At 40.6% G+C, this 27284-nt stretch overlaps 1 protein-coding gene across 2 annotated transcripts in view; it reads left to right on the top strand.

Annotated features, from left to right (window-relative positions):
• Nucleotides 1-27284, top strand: part of Ptdss1 (phosphatidylserine synthase 1) — a 53682-nt gene that overhangs the window by 4764 nt on the left and 21634 nt on the right. For both annotated transcript variants that reach the window (XM_075961237.1, XM_075961238.1), the window contains exons 2-7: nucleotides 5385-5476; nucleotides 10506-10550; nucleotides 14299-14423; nucleotides 19806-19964; nucleotides 22450-22601; nucleotides 26027-26168. In XM_075961237.1, the coding sequence (XP_075817352.1) occupies nucleotides 5385-5476; nucleotides 10506-10550; nucleotides 14299-14423; nucleotides 19806-19964; nucleotides 22450-22601; nucleotides 26027-26168 (715 nt within the window). The remainder of the gene's footprint in view (nucleotides 1-5384; nucleotides 5477-10505; nucleotides 10551-14298; nucleotides 14424-19805; nucleotides 19965-22449; nucleotides 22602-26026; nucleotides 26169-27284) is intronic.

Raw genomic sequence — 27284 nt, 5'->3', positions numbered from 1 at the left:
TGACATAGTGACTTTTCAGCAGCCAAGACTACATAGTAAGATCCTGTCTCAAAAACAAAACACATACACCCCCCCCCCCACCCCCAGATTGCAATCACGCAATTCTGCCATTGTTATCCATGATCTGAAGGGATGCAGGGAATTGGTAGCCCTGTTAGCCCTTGCCAACAGGAATTATTCCCTGTCTAGATGAGGCTATTCCTATGTGATTATCAATTCATTTGTTCTTGTTTTCTCTGGATATGGAACTAAGAAGATAGAGGATAGATAAGGGGCAAAGGGGTGAACAGATATTTGATTTGTTTTTAAGTAATGGTTTTTACTTAATTTCCCTTACCAGATTTGGAAATTACATCTTTTTCATTTTAACTTGGAGCATTATTTCTGGCTCTCAATGCTTCTCTAGGAGTTTCTCCCGGACTTTCTGATTTTTCCCTCAAGACCATATGAAGACCCGATAGAAAATGCCTCCCAATACTACCAACGCGGTTGTCTTGGTCCTGCTTTTCTATATCATATCTTTTTTTCTCTATGTAAGAGAAACCTTGATGTCTCTGGCACCAGCAGTGTTAATTGATGGTTTGTAGTAATAGCTCAAGAAGCACATAACTGAGGCCAGACCAACCCAAGAGGTAGACAGTACTGTTAGGCCTCATTGTGTTAGGTTGCATTTGAAGGTCAGTTACCATTAATCCTCATCACTTCTCTTTCCTAGTTATTTGAATCATTTTTAAATTAAATTAAGTAAACATCTTTTTATATTTTTCAAAACTTATCTCTTTTTTTTTTCTTTTTCTTTTCCCCTAATAAGACCATAAACTTATTAAAGGGACAAGCTATGTTTCTTTGAGGTCATCTGTATAGACCCTTAGTGACTCAGATGTTTATTTGGTTTCGATGGTGCCCTACCCTAAAGAGATTATACATCAAGGAGTTACTACCTTTTGGGTTCCTCTTAAGTAAACAGAACTTTCAAATACTTGTTTGTTGTTTTAATCATAGCACAGTTTATCTTCTGATAGTATTCTTGTATCTCTAGATTTATGTTCAGGAGTCAGTTTTTAAATTTCAGCTAGTTAAAAAACCAGGACTGGTCTAATCAGCTTGGTCTGCTTTCCTGGTTCTGGCCTTGTGTTCAGTGCTACTCAACAGCTGAACAATCCCTATTCCATTCAGCCTAGCTCTTTGCTTTCTTGGAGTTCACCTGGCTTAACCTTAATAGATCTTTTGGGCCTTAACTATTCTTTGACTATTTTAAGCTTTAACCCAGCAAATCACCAACCCCTTGGAATGGCATACCCTCAGGCCTATCTTTCAGGCTTATTTCCTGTTAAACCCAAATTGTGATCCTGCCTGCCCCCTGCTGGTTGGGTAGCTGTGTGCCTACCACCTGCAGAAAGTGCAGACTGGGTATGGAGGCTCTATCTCGTGGTGTCGGTTGTCTTTTCCACTTTTGCTTCTCAGTGTCTGCACACAGCATACCCTTTAGACTCAGGCAACTCCTTGGCTCACCCTGGTACTGCTGCTGTCTCTCTCTCCTGACTCCTCTTGCCCTCTCAAGCTCCCAGTATCCTTCACAGCTCGTTTGGATGGTTCTTTTCATGAGCACCTTTCTTGATGTTCTAAGAAGCACAAAGGATGACTTGTGAATATAGTTCTCAATGCCTCTTATTATAGCTTTTCTCATTGCAATAGTTGTGTTTCCTGTCAAATTGTTGAGGCCTAATATCTTTCATCTTTGGAAGGCCCAACATCTTCTATCATTGAAAAGATGAAGGATGTCCTATGCAAACTTGAAAGAAGTTCTTTAGTGAATGGGTTTTTAAGCAAATAATTCTTGACCAAGCTCCCAAATTCCTTTAAGATTGAATGAGTGCATTGTTAAAACTATGACATCTGGATGACATAGGTCTACCTTGTAATTTAGGATTACATTTTTCACTGGGAGAAAAAATCCTTGGTTGTGACATGGTTTATCTAATTCAAGAACTCAAATTAAAGGAAACGAGAGGAGAGTAGGGACACATAGCCTAGAGACCTTTGTGTCATGGTGAAGAGTAGATCTTGTCATCTTTCTGGTTCCATAGAGAATAGCCCTGTCTAAAGATCATGAATAAGTGGTGTTGCCTAATCTCCTGAAGACTATAACCCAGTTGCCCATAGATGTCAGAAATGGAACTGACACAGAATCTGAGTCCCAAAGCTCTCCTGACTTCTCCTTTCCCTACTCTGGTTGTGCTCTTTCTGGGTGGTTTCTACATTATTGGATCCATGTTCACCAAGTGGTGTTTGGAAGCCTGAGTAGGCTGTTAATATCTTGTGTGATCTCAGCAGGCCCCTGCATGTGACCTTTTGCAGGGGACAGGAAAGTCTGTCAGTGGACTCTTTCTGTTAGGCTGGGATCCCCTTCATGTTATCCAAATCCCACCCACTCTGTCATATCGTCTGGAGCATTCTTGCCACCACTCCTACCCCACTCCCACTGTATTGCAGATGCTTGCTGTGAGCACTGAAGGACCCTTAACAGAACCAGATGGGACCTGCGCCTTGGGGAACTTAATGAAAATCTTGTTCACAGCTGGCATCTTTGCATTGTCATTGTCTGGCCAATACTCTTCAGCACAGGTCAAGATTAGCAGAGAAAGAAGAGGACTTTGTGTCCCCAAGCCTGTATATCAGTGGATGAGAAACCTTGACCTAGAACCTGCATTCCAAAGTCCCCCAACACAGCATGAATTGGATGAAGGAGCAAATGGAAACAACAGAAGAATGTTGAGACGTGTGTGGGCCCTTTTCTAAGTAGCTGCTAAGTTCATTTAATCCTTAGAAGGATCTCATGAAGTAGAGTTTATGTCTAGTCTTTATTAATGGAGGAGGAAACAGGCACAGAGAAGTTAAATAATCTGCCTAAGATCTTATAGCTGGCATTTCAGCTAGAGGCTACATCCTTGATTACTGCCCTGTGTGGCTCCTACACAGGAGACAGCTTAGAACCAGTCCTGAGGTACAGCTATGATCACCTCACACCTTGAGTGTGAGGAAGACTGAGGAGGTAGTTTACTCAGAGCAGGAAGTTTGCTCAGTGAAGCCCAGAACACAGTTGATAGCAGTAGATAAGAGTCAGGTTCTTGCCTCTGAGTGGGATTGTGGGCATTACATGACTCTTTCTGCCAAGTTCCTTGTTATGAATAACTGGAAACTGTCTATGCACCTAAATCTCTCAATGATTTGGAGTTTAGAGAAGATGGACTCACAGCAGTCTTTGAAGTGTGCGACCTTGTGTGCTCATGTTGTCATGAGGCTAGCTGGGCAGCCCTGCAGTGTGTTTCGTTCCTTTTGTGCACGCACACCTATGCTAAGTGCAATAGACACTACATTCTCTCTGTGCCCAGGGCATGCCAGACTGTGAAGGTAGGACTGTGTTCTGATAGGACTTGGATTACTAACTTCACCTGTCCCCTTACTCAAACTCACTACTGGGTTTGATTCTCCTGTTCAGTATTTTTCCAGTTTATTAAAGTCCTTATATATTTTTTTCTCACTGGGCAAATACAAAACTTCCATAGCTAATATTGTTTCATCACTCTTTTTTTTCCCTCTCAGACATTAAATAGACCATTTTTGGTTTTGCTTAATAATGTCGCTCAAAAATTAGAGGTTACAGATTGTTTTTATTATTAATCATCATCATAATTATTAATAACAATAATTACAAGGGTTATGATCTATTATTATTATTCCTTTGAGATAGTCTGTCTTGCTTTGTTGCTCAGACTGACTTGAAACTGATCTGTAACCCAAGTTGGCCTCAAACTTCCAATCATCCTGCATCAGTTTCCTAAGTGCTGAGCTCACTAGTATGATTACTACACCCAGTTTTGATTTTATATCCTTAGTATTAACCTCTATTTCCCCATTTGCATTTGCTTTTCTTGAGTCCCACATGTTATCAGTCAGTGTCTATCAGACTGTCACGCTCTTTCAACATAAAGTGTCCAACATAGTGTTTGCATAGTAGCTCTTCCTTATAAACTGTCAGTCCGCAATACCTGTTGAGTGTGTAGCATGTGTCAGGCCCCAAGAACAGAAGGGAATGAGTCCCTACTTCAGAAATAGGCTCTGGCAAGGTAGACAGGGAACACATCGGCCAACAAAGGGACTAGTCCAGTTTACTGGAATGGTGAGGCAATAGACAAGCCATGCATGGGAGGAAAGTTATTCTGTTTCTGCTCTGAGTTTAAATCTTATAATTTTTCCCCTCTTGATTTTTTTTTCCTGATTGCTTTCTTGTTACCTGTTTCTATGCTTCTTCCTGCATCTTCTAGGTCCCCAGCTTTCCATTTTCAAGAGTGGCTGATGTAACCTTGTTACATTGCTCTCTTCCTGTGATCTCTTCATTCTGACTTTTTGAAAATTTTCTTGTTGATTGCCTTGACAGGCTACTTAGTCTAGGGTTAGTAGCCCGCCTGGCAGTTCAGTTATTCCAGGGTCACGGAGAGGCACTACCTGGAAGATATGGACTAGGAGACAGGAAGAAGGCCATGCAAAGTTTGTCAGAGCCTCTGTTTATTAGGGACGAGATACAGCTTTTTATAGGGTAAGGAGTTGGGGGATGGGCACAGGGTTCTGGGCTCTTGCCGCGTGGTTCACGTTGGTCACATGGTTCTCGTTGATCACGTAGCCAGGTTACCTTCAGTCAGGTCACTGTAGGCCAAGAAGTCGCAACTAGGAGATGACACACCTAGTTCTCGAGATAGTTTGGAATGTGGGATGGGTTCCGTTAACAGATAGCTCTCATTAACAGCCAATTTGGGTGTGGGGTAGGCTTTGATTCCTAACACAATTAGGGGTGTGGGGTTCTCTGCAGACTCCCCAGGGTGATGGTTCCTGTAATGATTTTAGGAGGAAATTGGCTCCTGACATTTTCTTACCACTTGCTGTATCAACCAAGTACATCTTTTGTTATTTTATCACCGAAAGAGATTTCTCACAAATGAATCTTGTGTTTTGATAAGTTGGTTTTTTTTCTGTATATGTGTGTTTAAGAACAGTGGGTCTCAAATGCATGCCTGAGTAGAATGGTAGTGTTTAAGATGACCAGTTTTATTTATATATTATTTTATATATTGGTGGTGGAGATGAGCATTGTGTGTGCTAACGTACTGAGCTGTGCCTTTAGCCCCCGGCTGCCTTTCCTGTAAGAGCTGAGCTGTATTAGGAGAGTGTTGGTTTTAGGAAGTGATACTAAGCAGTAAACTGTGTGTAGCGACTTTGCTCAGCAAAAGAAAATCTGCAGTCTTTGGGTGTTAGATTATGGAAAGTGTCCTGCGTTTTGGTTTCCTGTTTCGATCTGAGAATGAATTCTCAATGTTTTCTATTTTCAGGGATGACTCTGTTCCAGAGGACAACATCTGGAGAGGCATCCTCTCGGTTATTTTCTTCTTTCTCATCATCAGCGTGTTAGCGTTCCCCAATGGTGAGTGATATCCTGAGCTGTTGTAGTTCTCCTGTGCATCACATCCTTCTGACTCTTTGAGGTGCAGATTACAAGATGGGTTTTGTGTAGCAGGTGGGCACAGACTCCTCCTCTCAGCTCCGTGTCCCCCTTCTCGTCCTTAAATGTGTTCGTTTTTTTACTATGTGATGGAGATAACAGGAAGATAATTGTGAGGGCTAACTAAATTAATAATGTTAAACCCATGTTTTGACTTGTTCTTTTATTGCTATAGCAAAACACATGGGGCTATATACCTTATAAAAAATGGAGGTTTTGAAACTCAGTTTGGAACCTGAAAGTCCATTCTACTTATTATTGACCTTTAGGTGAGGGTTATCTTTTCATCATGGTGCATTGTCTCATGAAGGAATTATGCACAAGAGGTGGATGGGGTGGGGAGCCTCACCTGGGAAGACTGGATTTGATATTTTATAATAACCCTTTGATGAAAACCAGGGTCCTTAGAGAACTGCAGTATTCATTTTAAGGGCAGCACTCAGTGACCTCCCACTAGATCCTGCCTCTGACAGCTTCTACTACCTTTTCCCAACACTGGGATCAAGTTCCTGACATATGAGCCCTTAGGAGTCAAACCACATGCAAACTATGACAAATGCTAAGCTCTCTGTAACTGTTCTTTTTGTTTTTTTGTTAGTAATTTTTTGGGCGTGCGGGGAGGGGACGACAAGCTCTACCTATATATATATTCCATGGCTGTCTGGAATTGGCTATACTTGAGTGCTTGATCTTCCTGCCTTGGATTCCTGAGTGCTGGGATCACACAAGTGATTACAGGCATATACTGTCATGCCCTGCTCAGCTGTTTTTTCCCTGGATGTTTTTATTATTAACAGCTGTACAGTACTGAGTTACTGTTACTTTTTTTTTTTTTGCTAAAGACAGAACTAGCTCCAATGAGTGTTTACTTAAAACAATTTGCTATCTGCTATCACAATTGTCTTTGCTGTTGTATATTTGTATCTATTAGAAATTTGATGATTATGGACCCGCTCTGTCAGGATTAGAGAAAGGAAGAAGAAAAACCTTTCTTGCATGCTTCTAATTAACTCATACCTTTCCTCTGAAGTGTTCCTTATAAGTTGCTATATCTTTAATCCCTTTTATGTCTTCTTTCTAGATTATTCAGTGCTTGTTCTCTGTACCCATTTCTAAATGCTCAGTATATTTTATTTTTCTCACACCTCAGATTTTTTTGCAGTCTTTCTTATGGGTTATGTTCTAGGGATCTTCTCAAATTTTAAATGACATCCTTTAAGATGTATTCATCATGTAGGCTCCCATGCTTCAGTAGATTGCTATGTATGGCATAGCAATCTCACTCTGAATGTTACTGAATCTGTTGGAGATGATCCATGGCAAAGGCCTCAGGTTTCCCAAACTGCTGGCAGTTCAGTTTTGTTTTGTTGTTTTGCTTCTCCTGTGTAGCATTGTGTTTATAAAAATATAGTAGTTTTTGCTGGTAGCATAGAAGTCAAGACAGTAGACCCACAACTCTGAGTTTCTTCAAGAAGGAATTTTAAGTGGCCTTGTTATTTGGAAGCTGAGTTTAACTTCCCTAGCATTTTAGCCTGTATTTGTTTTCATTTGTGTGCTTTGTGTGCTTGTGTGTATGCATTCACAATTGTATGTGTGTGGAGTGGAGGCCAGAGGTCAACACCAGGTGTTTTCCAGGATCACTTTTCATCTTATATATTGAGGCAGGTCTCTTAACTGAACCCAGAGGTCACCAGTTCTTCCACAGATGCCCTTACTCTACCACTGATGGATTACACATGGACCATCGTACCTGCCAGGCAGTGTTATGGATGTTGGGAATTAGAACTCACACTGTGCGGATAACTTAATTATATCCTGAACCATCTCTCAAGCCCCAACTTGAGTTTTTAAATTAAATTTACCTTTAGTGGAAATCTTGCACTATTTAAAAACCTACAAAAATTACAGAGATATAATAAATTTTCTTTTCCTTGATGATTGATGGTTTTATTTATTTATTTATTTTTATTAATTTTTTAATTAAAAATTTACGTCTCCTTCCCACCTCCCATTTCCCTCCCCCCCATACTCCTCCCCCTCCCTCTCCAGTCCAAAGAACAGTCAGAGTGATTGATGGTTTTCATTATTCACAGTTAGTAGGATAGGAAGACAAGATGTACATTATTGACCTTGCTGTAAAATTTGCTAATAACAGCTCCCACTGTCAAATATCTTTTTGGCTTTACGTGCTTTCCTTTTCCTCCATATAAACATCATTCAGGGTCTTCAGATTTTAAGCTTAGAAGGAGCTTTTGTTCATTATACAGCGCCTTGTCCAGTGGTCACTTTTTCATGACTTGAAGGCATATTTGTTTTCTGATTATTTTGAGTTCAGAGCTTTTTGAAAATTTGAGGTGAGTCTCAGTCACCCTGATTTGAAAGTATATCTTTCCTGGTGCTTCTTCAGTAACTGGGCCCTGCAGTTTCTTTCACAGATGCCAATGGCATGGAGGTCAAGGGATTAAATCTATCTGAAGTAACATTTGGTGTGACTTCTGGGTTTTCCTCCATTTTCCAGCGAAGCCCTCCAATCATGCTCTCTCTCAGCATAAGACTGTGCTTTTGTTTTGATTTGGGAAGGTGAACCTGTTAATGTGGGTGGGTGCAGGCACATGTGCCATAAGACACGTGTGGAGGTCAGTGATAACCTTGGCTCTTTGTTTTTTGCACTACATATGTCAGGGTATATGGCTTGTGAACTTCTGGAGCTTCTTCTCTCTGCCTCCCATCTCAGCATTGGAACCCTGATACATTTGAACTTAGGTTCTCACATCTGCCTAACAGACGGTTACCTACTGAGCCACATCCCTAGCCTCCTGCTTTTGATTTTTGACACATGGTCTAGTTATGTAGCCCAGGTTGGCTTAATTCTCTTGCCTCAGCTTCCTGTGCTTTTAGACTGTAGTCTTGTGCCATGACACTGAACTTGAAAATTTGTTTCCTGGAAGCTCTTTTCTTTTTCTTTTTTCTTTTTTTTTTATTGCTGGAAGCTCTTTAATATGCTTAAGTTCTTAAGTCTTTTAGGCTCGAATTGGGGCATGTACTTCTTCTCCTGCCCAGTCCTGAGGACAGGGATTTATAATACCCAGAGTCCATTGTGTATATAGATGCCAATAGGTGTATACTGACTGAAAAGTTTCAGGGGACTAGATTACCTCTGGAGATTTAGAGTATACCCAAGTTAAACGGGAGAGGGGTGGGCCTCACCATAATCCCTTTGACTGTCAGTGGGTTGGTGTTGCAGGATTCCATTCTTAGGCTTCTTCCTAGTCCTATAAGGGGAGGCATTGTTCTATAAAGAGGTGTAGAGTATAAGAGCCCTTGGGAGACCAGAGAAGGAGCGGATATGATGTCTATTTCACATCCCTTGCTATCTCCTTCTTTACTATTCATTCTTCTGTTTCCTTTAACAAACAAACAACAACAAAAATCTTGAAGCTTTTAAATTCTACCTTTATTCCAACATAGCTAAGGATCGTTAAGTAAGTTTAATTTTAACCCATTACTGGGGTGAGATGGAGTCCATTTGAATCTGCAGTTAGTTATGAGGCTTCTCAGAAGAGGACCTTCCAAGGGCTCTTCTAGCTTTTGTTATCCCTGGGTATATTCTATAATAAAGACTTTCCTTGACCTCCCATGACTGTGTGTAAATAGGAGTTTCTCTGTCCCACCCCATCCCTCAGCCGCTTCCAAATAATCACTTAGAGACTTAATATTACTATTAATTATTAATGCTCTACCGATAGTTCAGTGTAGCACAAATTCTAATTGGTCTGAATACTAAAAACCCAGAGCCAGATATTGGGGTAAAATCAGAGAAACAAAGGAGCAAGTCACTAGAGAGTTCTTACCTTTACCTAATCCTCATACTAAAGGTGCTAAGCTCCCGACTTCTCCTGCCTTATATTCCTGTCTCTACCTCCTTAGTGCTGGGATTAAAGGTGTGTGACTCCCAGATCCTGGGACCAAAGGCATGAGATCCCAAGTGCTGGGATTAAAGGCCTGGCCTCTAGGATTAACTAGTGGCTAGCTCCACCCTCTCATCTTCAGGTAAGCTTTATTTGTTAGAGCACAAACTCCTCAGCTCAGGCTTATTACTAGCTAACTCTTACATTTTATATTAATCCATTTCTATTAATCTACATTTTACTATGAGGCTCATGGCTTGTTACCTCATTTTCTACATGTCCTGCTTGTTCTGCAGCAGACTGGCATCTCTCTCAACTCTGCCCCTCCTCATCTGGGTTCTCAGTTTGATTGTTCACCTAACCTTATCCTGCCTGACTACTGGTCAAACAGTTTTTATTATTAACCAATGAGAGAAATACATATTCACAGCATACAGAAAAATTGTGCATCTCAGTGACTCTAGGCATGGCTGAGAAGCTTCAGAGTCTAAGTATACTTTTGGCAGACTGTGGATGGAGGCAGATTACTTCATCATTCTAAGCCTGTTTTCTCATCTTGTTCCCCAAACCTGCTCACAAAACATACTTGACATGATTGTCTTGAACATTGGCTATTAAGCAAACAAACAAAACCAGGTTGTACTCTGGTATTTTTACATTGAATCCTACTGGAACCATCATTGCCATGACCCTCAGTTCCCAGATGATGGTGCCACTGACCACTAACTGCCCCTGCTGACTGGAGTTGTAGAAACACAGAAGATAGCTGTGATCCTTCCTTGTTTTGTCACCAGCTCCTGAGGTCAGTTATGGCACAGGGCTACTGAAGACCAAGCCTATGCTGTAACAGGCTGCCTGACATCTCCCTCTTGGCATTTGGGAGTTCTGCAGCTTTCCAAGATTAAGAAGGCTGTTTCAAAAGGTGTGGGAAAAGAAAAAAGAGAAAATAAAATTTAGCATTAGAGATAGCTGTATGTAGATCAACAGAGCTTTCTTTTCTGGCTAAATCCAGTTTATTCTAACTTCATGTCCTCTCTTTGCAGGTCCATTTACTCGACCTCATCCAGCCTTATGGAGAATGGTTTTTGGTGAGTCCTATTGGTAGATGACAAAGTTCTTTCTACTTAAAAAAAAAAATCTTGCCTGGCAGTGGTGGCATATGCCTTTAGTTCTAGCACTCAGGAGGCAGAGGCAAATGGATCTCTGAGTTCAAGGCTAGCTTGGTCTACAGAGCAAGTTCCAGAAAAGCCAAGGCTACACGGAAAAACTCTGTCTCAAAAATCAGAAATAAAACAAACATCGTTTTTCTCTGTATCATGATAGTGGTTTTATATCATAGCTTAAAAACAAACAAATAAAAACCCAACTTTTTAGTCTACCTAATACAAAAATGTTACTAAGATTCTTTGATCAAAAAAATAAACGGCTAGTGATAGCATAAATTCTCATATATAGGTGCCCTTTCTGTCCCATGTGCCTGCTTCTAGTGCTTTTGTTTCTTAGTGGCTTCAGCAAATGCCCCTATTTTCTTTCTTTTTTTTTTTTTAAATTTATTTATTTATTAAGTTTTTCTGCCTCTTCCCCGCCACCGCCTCCCATTTCCCTCCCCCGATCAAGTCCCCCTCCTTCATCTGCTCGAAGAGCAATCAGGGTTCCCTGACCTGTGGGAAGTCCAAGGACCGCCGACCTCTATCCAGGTCTAGTAAGGTGAGCATCCAAAGAAGGAGAAGGAACATGAGCAAGGAACTCAGGACCGCGAGGGGTGCACCCACACACTGAGACAATGGGGATGTTCTATCGGGAACTCACCAAGGCCAGCTGGCCTGGGTCTGAAAAAGCATAGGATAAATCCGGACTCGCTGAACATAGCGGACAATGAGGAATACTGAGAACTCAAGAACAATGGCAGTGGGTTTTTGATCCTACTGCATGCACTGGCTTTGGGGAATGCCCCTATTTTCTGACTTGTTTTCCTTTCCTACTAGTACGAGCTCAAGTTCATGCTAAGGTCACATTTGTCTTGTTAGTGTCTGTGGAAGCCCAGCAGTTCTAGTTATTTGGAAAAGAGAAACCTCTTCTGGCAGACATAGCCCTCATTTGGTTGAAGTTTATTATTAAGTATATAAATAATGAGTCTTACTTTTACTTGATTCTCTCATCCAGAAAGTCAAACGGTCTGAATGAGTGTAAAATAAATTTTTAATTCTTAGAATATTTGTCCTTATCATGCCTAAGTAAGACACACAATAAATTATTGTAGGTGAAGGCAATGTAACCATGCTTGGAAACGTAAGGGGATATTTTACTTAAGTTGCCCTTCTTGTTATATCCTTCAGCAGTAAAGGTAACTTTGTTTTGTTGTTAAGCAGATTTGTGTAGTTGTGGCTGTCCTGGACCTTACTTTGGCTGGCCTTGAACCTGTAGAGAGTCCTCTGAGTGCTGGGATTAAAGGTGTGTACCACCACACCCAGCAACTCTTCATCTTTTTAAGTTTGCTGGTGAAGTTTTTGTTTTTTTGGACGGTTTCTCTGCGTAACAGCCTTGGCTGTCAACCAGGCTGTCCTCAAACTCACAGAGATCTGCCCAAGTCTGCCTCCTGAGACTGGCATTAAAGGCATACTCCCCACCCCATTCTACACACTGAGGAAGTTTTACTAGCTTTATTCACTGAGCATTTGAGTATTTGAAGACCTGAGGCTATCCAGGAAGATAAGACAAATAGGACCTTGTCCTTGGGAACCCCTCCTGCAGCCAAGGACAAGAGAACAGGGAGCTTTTAAAGTAGTCAGTAGTCAAAAATTATGAGCCTTTACTAAACATTAGGTAGCTAAAACTGGGTGAAGTGATGGTGACTGAGTGGCTTCTTCCACTGGGGTAGTGAGGAAAGGCTGAGGGAGTGACTCAGTCTAAAATTTGGATGCAACTAAGGAACTGTGCATGTAACACAATCGGGGAGTAGGACCTTAGCTGAAGAGGCTGTTGAGGTGACCCAGGTGGGCAGGGAAGAACATTGAGCAAAAGAGCAGACAGCCAGCATAGAGAGAAACATTCAGGCTTGTGGGCAGGCAGGCGAAGGAGTGTGGTGCAAACGGTGTAGGGAGCATTTTTCCAGAAGGATGACGTGATTTTATTTACTATTTGAAAAAGATATTCCTGGGGCTACAGAGGTAGCTCAGTTGATAAAGTGCTTGCTTCCCAGGCTTATAGACCTGTGTGCATTCCTGAGCCTTCTCCAGCGTGCGTGCTTCACACACACACACACACACACACACACACACACACACACACACACACGAGAGAGAGAGAGAGAGAGAGAGAGACAGACAGACAGACAGACAGACAGACAGAAACAGACACACACATGCGCGCGCGCGCACACACACACACACAGAGAGAGAGAGAGAGAGAGAGAGAGAGACAGACAGACAGACAGACAGACAGACACACACGCAGACACACACGCAGACACACATACACACACCACACAAAACAAAAAACACGATTTTTGCTGTTAGTAGCTGGGGTTTTGTAGTCCTCAAACCCCAGCAAAACTCTAATCTAAACGTTTCTGTGTCATGGGTCATTTCTCTCTGTCTCAAAAGAATTTTTTTCACAAAGATTGTGATTTTAAAAGGTTATAGTAAGGTGGTCATTAAAGATGAAAATTTATAAGACTGCTACATAAATGCAAACCCAAGGTAGTTCTCATGTATCAGAAAATTAATATTCCTTGGTCCAGGGATGTGTGGCTGTGGTGGCCCTACTCTACAAGGGACCTCACTGCAAGCAGTGTTCCCCTTGGTGAATGGAGAGCAGCTGAGCTAGAAGGCCCGGAACTGTAGCCCTCATTATATATTCATTCCCGTTACTCACATCCTCTTCTCTGTATAGCTATTTGGAGATCAGAACCAAGCCAAGTTTGTGATTCAAGGCGATAATTATGACAGTGCCTGGATGCCCTACATATGATCTGATTCCAGCAGGCTCACCAGAAAAAATGACAGCCGCCTCTGGTGGTGGGGATGCAGGGGGGCCTTCCAGTGTATTAGTGGTTTTTCTTTTTTGTTTATTTGCTTTGTTTTTGTTGTTTGGTTGATTTTTTTTTTCAAAACAGTGTTTCTCTTTGTAGCCCTGGCTGTCCTGGAACTCTGTAGACCAGACTGGCTTCAAACTTACAGAGATCCTCCTGACTGTGCCTCCCAAGAGCTGGGATTAAAGGCATTCACCACCATCGCCCAGCTGACTTTACTTTTTTAAATGACGTGGGGTTTGGTTATTTAGAATAGCAGTTATGATAGGTGTGACAAGAAAATAATACTTGTCAGGGCTAATTGGAAGAAGTCTCAGATGAATAGGCATGTGTGACCCACTTGTAGTCTACTCATTCACCATCATAAAACACTGTTTTGTTTATCTTTTTTCCCCATTGACCTTGGGAGAAAATCAGAAAGCCTTGCCTTGTCCCCTAATCTTGTCACTTCAGCACCCCTTAGTCCATTCTCATCTCTCCCATCACTCTATCCTCACCATGAGGTATCTCTCTTCAGGAACGTATTTTCATGGTATTTCTCTACTTCATGCTTCCCTAAGCCCACCATACACATTATCTGACTGCTGGTCCTTCAAGGCTTAACTTAAGTAGCATTTCCTCAGAGAGAGGAATCCCTCTCAATATGAATTAGGACTGTGTGTCAGATCCTCTCACCAAAGAAAATACCTGGGTATGATAGATTCTCAAAAGGCTACTTTTGTGATAGTTTTGTGATATTCATGTAACTCTAAGCCCCTGGGTCTAATGTGTCTCTCCTAAACTTGACCTTGTTTTGTTTCCATCAGGCCTCAGTGTGCTGTATTTCCTCTTCTTGGTATTTCTCCTTTTCCTGAACTTCGAGCAGGTTAAATCCCTAATGTATTGGCTAGATCCCAATCTTCGATATGCCACAAGAGAAGCGGACATCATGGTATGTACTTGTTAGTGACCCTGTTGTGTTTTGAATGCTTTGCAGGTTGAAGGAAAAGCTGGTGGTGTTCTGGAGAAAGAACAGATATTTGCTCTGGCAATTGAGAAATAATAAAGAGATTAAAAGATCAGCGAGTAATCACCATCACAGAATGACTAGACCTTTCTTGGGATGAAAACTTCTAAATGTTTATCTTAACTTTCCTTGGGTACACAATGAAAGAAAAACAGGAGCAAAAATTATTTACAAGCCTAGTTAGAATCTCTCACTCTCAAGGAAAAGAATGATAAAGGATAATAACTTGTTTGTAATGATGATGATGGCTACCACTCTCCTTTGTGGTAACAAAACATCTGGGACAGCTGGGTGTAGTGACTCAAACCTTTAATCCCAGCATTTAGGAGGCAGAGACAGACAGATCTCTGAGTTAAAGGCCAGCCTGATCTTAGGACAGTCTGGGCTATGTGGTAAAACCTTGTCTTGAAAAAAAATCCAAAACATCTGGAATAATTGGTATAAAAGAAGAAATAATTTATTTTGCTCTTTTGGAGGTTTCAGTCTGGCTGGATGGCCCTGCTGCTTTGGGCGTGTGACAAGGCAGAACACTATGGCAGGACAACTGCTTAGCTCATGGTAACCAGAGAACAATGAGGGACTGACTTTCCATAATCCTCTTTGAGTTGCATGTCCCCTGTGGTCTAAAGCCTCTTACTAGGCTGTTCCTCTTAGAGTTTCTACCACCTTCCAGTAGCATAATTTGGGAACCAAGCCTTTAATATAAGAACCTTTAGGAAGTATTCTAGACCCTACTATTAGCAATAATGCAAACGATAATTGTAGTTTATTCTGTCAGACACTATACTGGACATTATCTATATTCAATATAATCCTCACACATAGCTATTCATACCAGTTTATAGTAGAGGAAAGAGAAACTTTAACGCTATCTGTCTTGCTCAAAACACAAAGCTCTTTCTGCTTCAAAACCTATACTTTTTTTTTGGATTTTTGAGACAGGGTTTCTCTGTAGTTTTTGGTGCTTGTCCTGGAACTAGCTATACTTTTCTTCAGGTGTAGCATGATTATAGTAAGGATCACAGCAGTCTTAGAAAAGGGAGAAAGGTATTGTAGGCAAAACATTTTCTAAAGCAGCTCTTTTAGACTTGAGCAAAAGAAAGCTGACTCAAAGGAAGTTGTGCTGATGTTTCTGTCACAGGCCTCATGGCTTTGGGGAGCAAATTGAATCCAATGTTTGTGACCCTTAACTTCTTTAGAAATCTGTCATCACAATAGCTGCCAACTAGCTTTTACAGTCTTATTTCTAGAACTGATAATTATTGCTAAACCAGACAAGGTATGCAGCTGTTTGCAGATTCCAGAGGTCTAGGTGATGTGGAAGTGGCTTCCTCTTTTACATCCCTCATCATGTTTACTTCTTCAGTCAGCCTTTCATGATACTGAGGGTATCATGCTGGGTATAAAGAAACACCTTCCTCTTTTGTAAGGACTCTTTCATTGTAGAGAAATGTGGTTTTTTTTTTTTGTGAGATTTTATAGAAAGAAGTTCCTTTAAGGGCTGTGAGAGGATATAAACCACCATTCAGGAGGGTGAAACAAGAGAATGATAAGTTCAAGGTAACTTGAACAGTTTAGTAAGACCCTTTCTCTAAAAGTAAAAAGAAGACTGAGATGTGACTGAGCAAGAGAGTGCTCACTCAGCATCCCTCAAGCCCTGGTACTGGGGGGAAAAGTTGTTCTTGCATGTAAATCAGGTCTGTGAGTCACCCTGGTCCTGGGGTCACTGTTCTTGCCATGCCTTCTCCTCCCATCCTTTCCTGATCTTGATGTACTTTGGTGTGTTGAAATTCAGACTCACATTTTCATTTAGGAATTTTTTTATAAATTGGGGGCAGGGATGGAGTTATTAATCGTAATAGAGGCAATTTCTTTTCTGTTTGTTTGTTTATTCATGTTTTCCTTTTAAGACAGGCTATTGCATATCCTATGTTAGTCTCCAACTTACTATATAACTATGGATAGCTTTGAATTGATTGTCTTGCTTCTGCCTCCCAAATACCATGAGGTACCATAGAATTGCACCAATAGGTCCCGCCTAGAGTCATTTTTTTTTTTTAAATCTAATAGTGGATAGTTTGCTGCTTTTTAATGTGATTGATTCTAGGCTGGGATTGTAGTTCAGTAGTAAAGTGATAATATTGCATGAGATCCTGAGTTCAGTTCCTAAAACTGATAGGGGATTCCCCTCTGTATGCTATGAATACATTTTATTACCATTGGTTAATAAAGAAACTGCTTTGGCCTATAGCAGGGCAGAATATAGCTAGACAGGAAAACTAAACTGAATGCAGGGAGAAAGAAAGCAGGGTCAGGCAGACACCATGTATCCACCGAAGGAGAATGATGCCAGAACATTACTGGTAAGCCAACAGCCTTGTGGCAATACATAGATTAATAGAAATGGGTTAATTTAAGATTATGTAAGAGCTAGCTAGGAACACACCTAAGCCACTGGCCAAACAATGTTGTAATTAATAATAGTTTTTGTGTAATTTTTTTGGTCTGAGTGGCTGGGAAATGAAAGCATACAAAATGTCACCCAACATGGGCCAAAGTAAGATTTAAAAAATATTAAATATGTGTCCTAAGTGTCAGACAAATTTGAAGAGCACAGCCCTTTTAAAAATTATTTTTCCAATCATTTTTAAATTAGTCTGTCTGAAGTAGCTGTCTTTTGTTTGATACTGACTGAGCTTTTCCTGGGCTTGCTGGTGGTAATGGGGAAACAGGTGAGCAGGCTCCCTCCTGTCTTCTGGGAGTTAGAGTTACAGGTAACTAAAGTTAAAGAAAAAGTTGTTGGCTATTGCACCATAAAACAATTTTAGCATAGTTTATAGAAATTTCAGCATATTTTTATGAATTTTAAGAGCATATAAGTGTACATGCCTGATACATGTTTTTTATACTTCAGTCATAATGAGGTCCCTATGTTGCATGAGATCTTTAGGTTGTATCTTAGGGTATTCTGCGACCCTTGATTAGTAGTTTCCCCATGCATGTTTTCTTTTTCCTTGAAGTTTATTTATCTCATAGAGTTTCTCACATAGAGATTTTTGTAGCTTGCTTTCAAGACATTGTCATCTGACTTCCTGCCGCTCACCCCCGCCCAGATTTCTTAAACACTAGAAATAGGGATAGAGCTTGTCCCAGTTTGCTTTCTATTCTGTGATAAAATGCCATGACCAAAAATAGCTTGGAAAGGAAGGGGTTCATTTGACTTACATATTCCAATCACAGTTGATCATTGAAGGAAGTTAGTGCAGGAACTCAAGAAGCAGCAAAGGTGAGCCATGAAGGAATGCTGGTTACTGACTGGCTAGCTCCCTTTGACTTGCTCAGCTTGCTTCTTATATTGCCCAGGACCTGTCCAGGAGTAGCACTTCTCACAGTGGACTAGGCCTCCTAGTATAGAAAATATTCCATAGACCAATCTAATAAAGGCAATTTTTTAGTTGAGGTCTTCTCGTCTCAGGTGACTAGTTTGTGTCAAGCTGACAAAAACCTAACCAGCACAAGGCTGGAATGGTGTGGTTGTTTGAATACAATTGGCCCATGTGATTTTAGAGGGAGTGACACTCTTTGGAGGTATGGCTTTGTTGAAGTGACTAAAGCCTTGTTGGAGGAAGTGTGTGACTCTGGAGGCAGGCTTTGAGATTTCCTATGCCAGAATACCACCCAGTGTCTCAGTTGGCTTCCAGAAGCCTACAAGATGTAGGACTATTAGCTATTTCTCCAGCACCACATCTGCCTGCATGCTGCAATGTTCCCCGCCATGATGATAATGAACTGAACTTCTGAAATTGTAAGCAAGCCACCCCAATTAAATGTTCTTTGTAAGAGTTGCCATGGTCATGTTGTCTCTTTACAACCGTAGAAACCCTAGCAAAGACAGATGGGATGCCACCCTCTTGCTTCATTCTTATTTTGGTGCTATATCATAGTTAGTGCCATCTCTGTTACCATCCATTGTTTCAACTAACTTTAGATCAAAAATATTCAGAAGGGAAAATTACCACTTTACTAAACATGTACAAACTATTTTTTGTCATTATTCTCCAAACCATTCAGAACATTTATACTTTGTTAGGTAGGACATGTAACTTAGAAATGACTTAAAGTATATAGGAGGATGTGCTTAGATAGTGTGCAAAACTGTTACTTTGTATCAGTGATGTGAACATTTGGATTTTGGTATCCTCCATGTATTCTGGGACCTATCCCTTGGGAGAGAGGAGGCAGCCAAACTGCTATGCCTACCCTGCAGCAAGGACCTTGGGGGCCTCTGGAGGTGATTAATTGGTTAATCTACTCTTTAAAATTCTAGTGTTAGGATATGCAACTTGGCCTTTTATAGTTTTTTAAATGTCTTCCTGTAATGAAAGCATAAATAAATGTACATTCAAATCCCCCAGAAGCACCTCCAGCTTGTGACTGTGCTGAGAGTGGTCCCTGAAAACAAACACGCCCAACCTAGGTCCTTATTGAGCCCTACGCAACCTATTCCTGAGTAATCATAGGGTGAGAGATTGAAGAATTCTAGGCTGATGGCACCTTGTCACTCTCCTTAAATTAATAGAGAAGTGGCTTTAGACCCAGGTTGTTTCTCTGTCAGCCAGGAATACCCTATAATGAGATCACATTGTTTCAGGGTCTGGGAACTTGCCTCTAGGATTCCTGCAGTGAATGAAGAGATTGATAGGACTCTAGCACTGCATTTCCTGTTCAGTTTGGAAGGTTTTTATAGCAAGAGGCTTACAGTAACTTGTCAGTTTGTAAGTGAGTTAGTGTAAGGAGGCTTTCTAATTGGTAGTTTCTGAATGGCAATGCAACACTGCTAAATGAGAAAGAAAATAATTTTGCAAAGGTTTAATGTATCTTTAAAAGATAACATCACATGTACCTGGCCACTGAGAAGCTGAATAAAAGTTAGCAATGAAATATAAGGAATTCAGTAGACTTGGTAATTTAAGTACACTTTCTAAAAATCATGGGCTGAAGAAGAAATTATGGCTGAATATTTGTAAATATTCTATGACGATGAAAATACTGGAAGATACAGGTGAGGAACTTCTGAGGAAGAGGGAAAGTCTAAACTCTTTACTGGACAAGAGCTCAAAGGGAAGAGTCCCCACCCAAAAATGTATTCAATATTACATAAATTCAAAGATGAAAGTTCTCAAGAGTTTAAGAATGTTGGTTCCACTTCTAATTTTAGCTTTGAATATATTGTATATTTCTAAGTAATTTTAAATCTTATATTTGTTATGCAAACAGTTAATAATGTTTGAACTCTATGTTAATCAGGAGTATGCTGTGAACTGCCACGTGATCACCTGGGAGAGGATCGTCAGTCACTTTGATATATTTGCATTTGGGCATTTCTGGGGCTGGGCCATGAAGGCCTTGTTGATCCGTAGTTATGGGCTGTGCTGGACAATCAGCATCACCTGGGAGCTGACAGAGGTAAACCATGGACAGGGTATCCCCAGGGTCATGCAGTCATAATGTGTGTAGAGGAAGTTATAAGTTGTCAGGTGGTACTCAGACATTTCATCCTCTAGTCCCTGGTGTGCAAAACTGGATTTATACAATCCCATGACAATTCTGTATATTTTTGTTTAATAAACAAAAACTAAACACAGCTCTCTATGTCTTTAAGGATTTGTGCTCCTTTGTAATAAGTCTTAAAGAAAGACAAATGAAACCAAGTTAACAAATGAAGTTGGTGTCCAAAGTGAGACAAATCAATATAAAGAGGAAATCTGTGTAGAAGTGAGTTCCTTTGTCCACACACCAGCTTTCTTTTTGAGGTCTGTAGAATTGAGTGTGCTGTACTACAAGAACAGGTATTTTGTCTCTGATCATGATTTCCTAATAGAGCCCCGATGACCTGTGATCCAAAGTTACTGTTCATTAATTAATGAGAGGTACACCCTGAGAAACTATTAACAAAACAAAAGTTGGAGAGCTATTCTAATTAGTTTTGTATTTATTAATCATTTCCAGTACACAGTATTTGGCTATGTGCATAGCGTATTTCTCAATCCCAGCCATTGCTGACTTACAGAAGCCTTTCAGTTAGGTGGACTTCATTAGTGTACTCCCAGTTTGAGAGGTCAGAGTCTGTAATCAAGCTATGGTCATGGTTGCTTCTTTCTGAGCACTGCTGAGGCCATCCTTTCCCGGCTTCCCGCTTAAAAGCCTGTATCACTTGATACAGTTGTTAGCATTCCCTGACTTAGAGATGCGGCACCCTGATCTCTGACCTCATCATCAGGTAGCCTTCTCCCTGTGTGTCTGAGCCTTTGTGGGCTTCTTTTTATAAGGACAGATGTCATGAATGGACCAGGTCTTACTTGACTCAGTGTGATCTCTGCTTAAGTTGCTACCTTTGTAATGACTCCAGTTCCAAGTAAGTTTGCTTTCTGAGGAACTGGAGGCCAGATATAGGAATTCGGAGAGAATGGGCTTCCACTCATCCATAGCACTGCTCAGTGCCTTACATCCCATCAAGAATCCTCCTGATAAGCAGGGAGAAGCAGTATGTATCTATTCCCATTGTAGAGGGAGGAAACTGAGTTCAGCCTGACTTTGTAGAAAGCCACACCTGCACTGCAGACGTAAAGCCTGCTGCCCTTCCATTATATCACATTCTGCCTGGGTAACCATCTTCCTTACCCAGTTGTTCTGTGACTATATAAGGCAACTGGCCTTTCTTAGCCTCCTTTGCTTTCCCTCACCTGGCAGGGACATCTTCTGCCCTGCTTTGCTGCTCCCCAGCATTCTTTGGTCCCAAAGTCCTGGAATCTATTCTGAATACCTGTACAGACGCTAAAGTCTCTTCTTCTCCCGCTCAACGTCTGATTCATCTTTTGCTACAGTCTTTCTCTTTACGCTGTTGTGAAAGTGTTCCTTTCCAGTCCTTCATCATATCTAGGCTTCTTCCTACAAACGATTTAGTGTTTAGAATCAGCTTATGAGTCCCAAGAGGAGCTGACTACTGACTACTGACTCCCAACCTTCCTCAGTAAGCTTATGGTGCAACTGTCTTTGTATTTTTGAAGACCTCCATCAGAACCTAGGCCCAGTCCTTTTCTCTTTCTATGTCCTTACCTACTAGCCTGCTATTTCCCTGGCTGTACTTGAAGGAATGTCTTTCTCACCCTTTTGCCACCAGTGACCCATGTTTAGACACAGAAAGCAGCTCTAAATACCTCTCATATTTTAGACCTTTTCTAGGCATCTCTTTTCTTCCAGGAACCATTCCCAGTTGCCCTCATTCAGAATGAGCCCATCTTGTCCCCAAAGTCCATTGACGTCACCACTGTAGCACTTGCCCAAGTCTGGTGTATTTTCAGATCCAACCTCCCTGGATACTCATTTTAGACACCCTGTTATCTGGCCAGCATGCGTACAGTGGTGCCTGCTAGAAAATGGAATGGCTGGGCACCAATACTTTAAATGTCCCATTGAACCTCTGTTTCCTTCACTATGCATCAACAGCCAACCTCTGCTTTTACAGCTACTCACAAATTGGCCACCATTCTGGAACTGTCCCCAAACACACAGCTTGCATTCTCAGGCTTCCCATTTTGAGGATTTGCAGCACTTTGTTGTCGGCTTTGAAGCCTCTTTTTATTCCTCTTGAAGATACCTCTGTGTACCATCAACCAGTGTGGCTCATCAGGGCTGCCAGTGCTTGAAATCCACGTTTTTGTTTTCTTCTGTTTGTTTTTAAAGGAGAGCTATTTGAATAAATGTTATTTGTAAAAAAACACTTCAATATAAAGAAGCAGAAGCATGTTTCAGACTTTGTTATTGTTATTTTTATATACATTTGGGAAAAGGGAAACACATTTTCTGAAACAATGTGTTATAAAGAATCTATATTCATGGTCCCTGCCCCATTAACAATATTTACTCAACTGTTGTCTCTTGTGTTCCTCAGCTTTTCTTCATGCATCTGCTGCCCAACTTTGCTGAGTGCTGGTGGGACCAGGTCATTCTGGACATCTTGTTGTGTAATGGTGGTGGCATCTGGCTGGGCATGGTTGTTTGCCGATTTTTGGAGATGAGGACTTACCACTGGGCAAGCTTCAAGTGAGTTCTCTTCTTTGGAACCTTGGTCACAGTGTTGTATATGGTTTGGGCTTTATTGCAAATGGGTTTTAGTATAATCTCACAATAACAGGTGAATGCTACATTGGCAATTTAAGTACATATAATTATAAATCTATTTTCAAACATTCATCTAGAAAATGCTGCTGGGTATAGTGATTTACATATGTCATCTAGCACTTGGGAAGCTGAGACAGGAGGATTATGCAAGTTCAAAGCTGTGGGTTATGAAGTGACTTTCATGCCAGCTTGAGGTGCATAGTGAGACCCTGTCTGAAAACATGAAAAACAGGTATAGGAAATGTGAAATCATTTGCCATTTCATCTTTGAGCGCTCTTTTGGTTCAAAGTAATTCTCATGGCCACTCCTTTAATTCATTTCCTCAGCCTGAATCTAAACTCTCATCCATATATTAAGTGGTCTGCCCCTGGGGCTAGCCTTTCCAATTTTCATCAGACTGTTGCATGAGGGAGCTCTTAAAAAGCATTAGGTTCATCCTTTCACACACCCTGTCTTAGGGATTTATTGCTGCAAAGAGACACCTGACTACCACAACTTTTATAATGAAGACTTTTTATTGGGGCTGCCTCAGAATTCAGAGGTTTAGTCCATTATCCTCATGGTAGAAAATAAGGAGGCGAGCAGGCATACATAGTGCTAGAGAAGGAGCCCAGAGGTTCTACATCTGGGTTGGCTGGCAGCAGAAAGAGAAAGTGATACTGGGCCTGCCTGGAGCTTCTGAAACCTCAAATGCCACCCCCCAGTGATATACTTCCTCCAACAAGGCCATACCTACTCCAAGACGACCACACCTACTTTCCTTTGCTGACCCTGATTGTCATCTCATCAGGAAAGTTTGCCCCGAACCTAGTTTGAGTGTAACCTCCCCACTCCACTCTGTGCTTATAGAAGGGCGGTTTGTGTTACTGCCATTACTTCATTCATTGCTCCTCAACTTGTGAAGACCTGAGGTATGATAATAGATGTTCTCACTGCATTAGGAAGTTTATATCACAAAATATGAACATTTCCCCAAATCAGCCAATATTCTTTCAAAAGATGATTTTCAAAGGCTTTTCCATGTGTATATATATATATATATATATATATATATATATATATATATATATATATATCTCAGTATATAAACAAGGCATAAAATAGTCCATGGTCATTTAGTTGTTTCTAAAGTTTTGCTGTTTTAAAGGCTACAGTGAAAATCATGATGTATCTATGTATCTCTATATGCATTTCCAGTCCTTTCTCTCTTTTTAACTGGTAAGCTTCTTACAACTAGAGTACACTGATTTGTAGCCTCACCCATCCTGAGTATGTACATGTATTCATTCACTGTTCCCTTGAATCTGTTTTTAAACCTTTCAGATTCATCCCACATTATATTGAAAGGATTTCTGCCTAATTCTTCTGGAGTTTGTCTTTCACTGCCTTTTATAGTTCAAGAATTCTTGCATGTTGCCATAAATGGTACTTTAGCTTTCCATTTTGATATACTCCACCCCCACAGTGTTTGGATTGAGCCCAGTGCCTGCATGTGCTAAGCAAGTTCTGTGCCACCAAGTCATACCCAGCCCTCTCTTCATCTCCAGTCACATTAAATTGCTGTGGTGGCCTTCAACTTACTCTGTAGCCCAAGCAGATCTTGAATTTGTAATCCTCCTGCCTCAAGCTTTTAGTAGCTGGGATTATAGGTCTGTCCATCAAGTACCACTTCTTTCAGTTCTTTGATTATATGTTTTTTATTAGAAATAATATATTTGCTCTATCTTAAAAGTTTTTGCTTATTTGTTTGTCTGTCTGGGTTTTTTGTTTTGTTTTGTTTCTTATTGGTGTTTTAGATGGAATCTACTAACAAAGCTTGGGCTGACCTTGAACTCCATCCCCCTGATTTAGCCTCCTGCATGCTGGGATTATAAACCTACACAATAATGTTTAGCCTAGGTTAGATTTATATTGGTATGCAGTACAAAGGAGAAGTTTTGTACCTGTTGCCTTTTAATTATCTAGTTTGTGCTCTTTAGCTTCCTAACAATCCCTTCTTTGACTATTGACTTTGAGGCCTTTGTAATTATTTAAAGCTGATCTACTGTGTAAACAGTATCTGGGCCAGACACTGCTCCAAGCAAGTGGAGCAAAGTGCCACTTGAAAGCCTTGCATCATTCCTGAGGATAGACTGTGCTCCTTTCTTAGGATGGTAATAGTGAAGCCCAGGATTAGTAATTTTCCTAAAGATACATGATCACTAAGCAGTTGAGTGTGAATTTATACCAGGTTGACTCAAATACAGTCACGGTACTTCTGTATTTATGCATTTATCATCCCAAGTTCAACTTTAGAATCATTTTGTCAAGATGCCAGAATATAAGCCCACACTAAACAAAGGCTCAGTATTTTGAAAGCCACATTAAATATATAATGAATATAGACTATTTTAAATTAAATTAACCTCTTGATTACATTAAATAATCTGCTTCTGGATTGTAATGTATTTCAATTTGTTTTGTTATGTTCGACATTTTGAAAATAAGGAAAAGGACCCTTTGCCATCCTTCTTAAGTTGGGCAGTCTCTGTTCTTGTTGCTATTGTACCTGTATCCGTGCTGGGATGTCTTCCCAGCACATCCTTATGCTGGGAAGGTACATAAGGCAGGTGGATGAAGAACCTGACCTGCTTTCCCCCTGTCTTCCATCTCTCTCCCTCTGGAAGGAAAGGTCTAGAACATTGTTATTTATGTCATTGACACTGAGCATACAGTCCAAACACAAGAGTCCTCAGTATAGACCTCTGTTGAATTAGGCTCCTCTTGGCTTAACCAAAAGGTTAGCATACCCTGTTCTGTGTGAACAAAGCTGGTCTGTACCATCCACCTAATCTTTAAACCTAAATCTTCCTGCATGTGAGATGCATTTTGTAACATGAGACATTTGAATGAGAGATTCCCAGGATTAAACTGATGAAAAGTTAAAAAAAAATCATTGTCACTGCAAACTCTGGGGACGGACAAGGGGTGATCTCAAGAGCATGAAACATGAGCCCCCTTACCATAACACCCCCTTGGCCCTTGGAATACAGAATGGGAGGGAATAGTATCTTTTCTCTGTCTACATTCTTCCTGGTTGTTTCCAGGTTGTATCTTTAATTCCTGTTAATACTTCACAAACTTAACCCTCAGTTAGCTCAGCAGAACCCAGATCTCTGATCTTGTTGACATCACTGTACCCTTACCACGAAACCCCAAGCACCTCATTAAGTGTGTTCCTGTGACCTATGCTTGAGACCCTTCCAAATAGAAAGTTTCCTCTCTGTTCTGAGAAGCTACTAGAATATCATCAGTGTAGCTTTACATTTTCCCCTCTTATTTCATGGTTTCCATTCTCTTCTTCCAGGGACATCCATACCACCACAGGGAAGATCAAACGTGCTGTATTGCAGTTCACCCCTGCTAGCTGGACTTACGTCAGGTGGTTTGACCCTAAGTCTTCTTTTCAGAGAGTGGCTGGGATATACCTATTCATGATCATCTGGCAGGTAATCTTATAGATGTCCGTTCTAAGGGGGGGAGTGTAAAAACAAAACATGAATCTTCCTGGAGGCTATAACTAATGGCAGATTATATTTTGTGTTAGCTGGATACTCTAGAAGAGATTTTGTAGCTGGCATATAGAGTAATTAAAATCTAGGTTACTGTTTGAGGAATTGCTTCAGTGTGGAGACATTTAAAAATAGGAGTCTCTGAATTACAAATTAGGAACTGATTTCCTGGAAAAGATCATATTTAGCACCCATCACCCAATGAATTGGGTATAACACTGTTTTGAAGAATATTTTCAAAACCAAAGATACTATAAGAAGAGTTTTTAAAATTTTTTTATTTAATTGTTAATTTTAGTTTTTACAGTGCTAGGAATAGAATCCATAGTATCCAAGGAATGTCTGGAATCCACCTCGATAGATACTGGGGGCAGTTGTTTAAAAAATTGAGACAGTAATTGGATTGGTGTCAAGTTTTGTCTTTTCCTTATTAGAAGGAAGCACAGCTGGTTTTTCTGGGGTCTTGCATGTGCCAGGCAAGCACCCTACTACCATTGAGTCCTTTCTTTTATTCCTAATTTACTCTTTGGTGTACAAAAGTGTATTTCGGCCTTTCCCAGTTTGTATAATGTTCAGAGAGCTGTCTCAGCTGTAGGTATGGGACACTTGGATAGTGTGAATCTTGCAGTGAACTGGGGGAGAGAAACATTCCAGGTGGAAGAAATCTCAGTAGCCAGTGGGGAAAGAGTCTCATGCCTCTCGTTTTGGAGACAGACTTTTTTTCTTTCTTTCTGTCCCTAGAGGTTTTCACAGCTTCTGGAGACTCACCCTGGGAAACTACATTTTGCTTTAAAGGTTTTTCAGAATCATCAAATGTAAAATTTCAGGACTTTCATACATGCACTGTGTTGCACATGTACAACTACACACACAAGTATAGAAGTAAATGGGAATTTTAAGACTGAAAAATCTTGTTCACACAATTCCTTTCTTGATAGAGTTTATTTTACAGAATTGCAAATGAGTAAATCATTACTGTGGAGAAGTTTGCCTCCATATCTGCAAGATCCATATCTGAAGATTCAACCAATTGCAATTAAAAATAATTTAAAA

Source organism: Microtus pennsylvanicus, chromosome 2, assembly GCF_037038515.1.
Source record: "Microtus pennsylvanicus isolate mMicPen1 chromosome 2, mMicPen1.hap1, whole genome shotgun sequence".
Classification (NCBI taxonomy): Eukaryota; Metazoa; Chordata; class Mammalia; order Rodentia; family Cricetidae; genus Microtus; species Microtus pennsylvanicus.
Note: the sequence above shows the minus strand (reverse complement) of the source record. Positions and strands in the feature narration are given on the sequence as shown.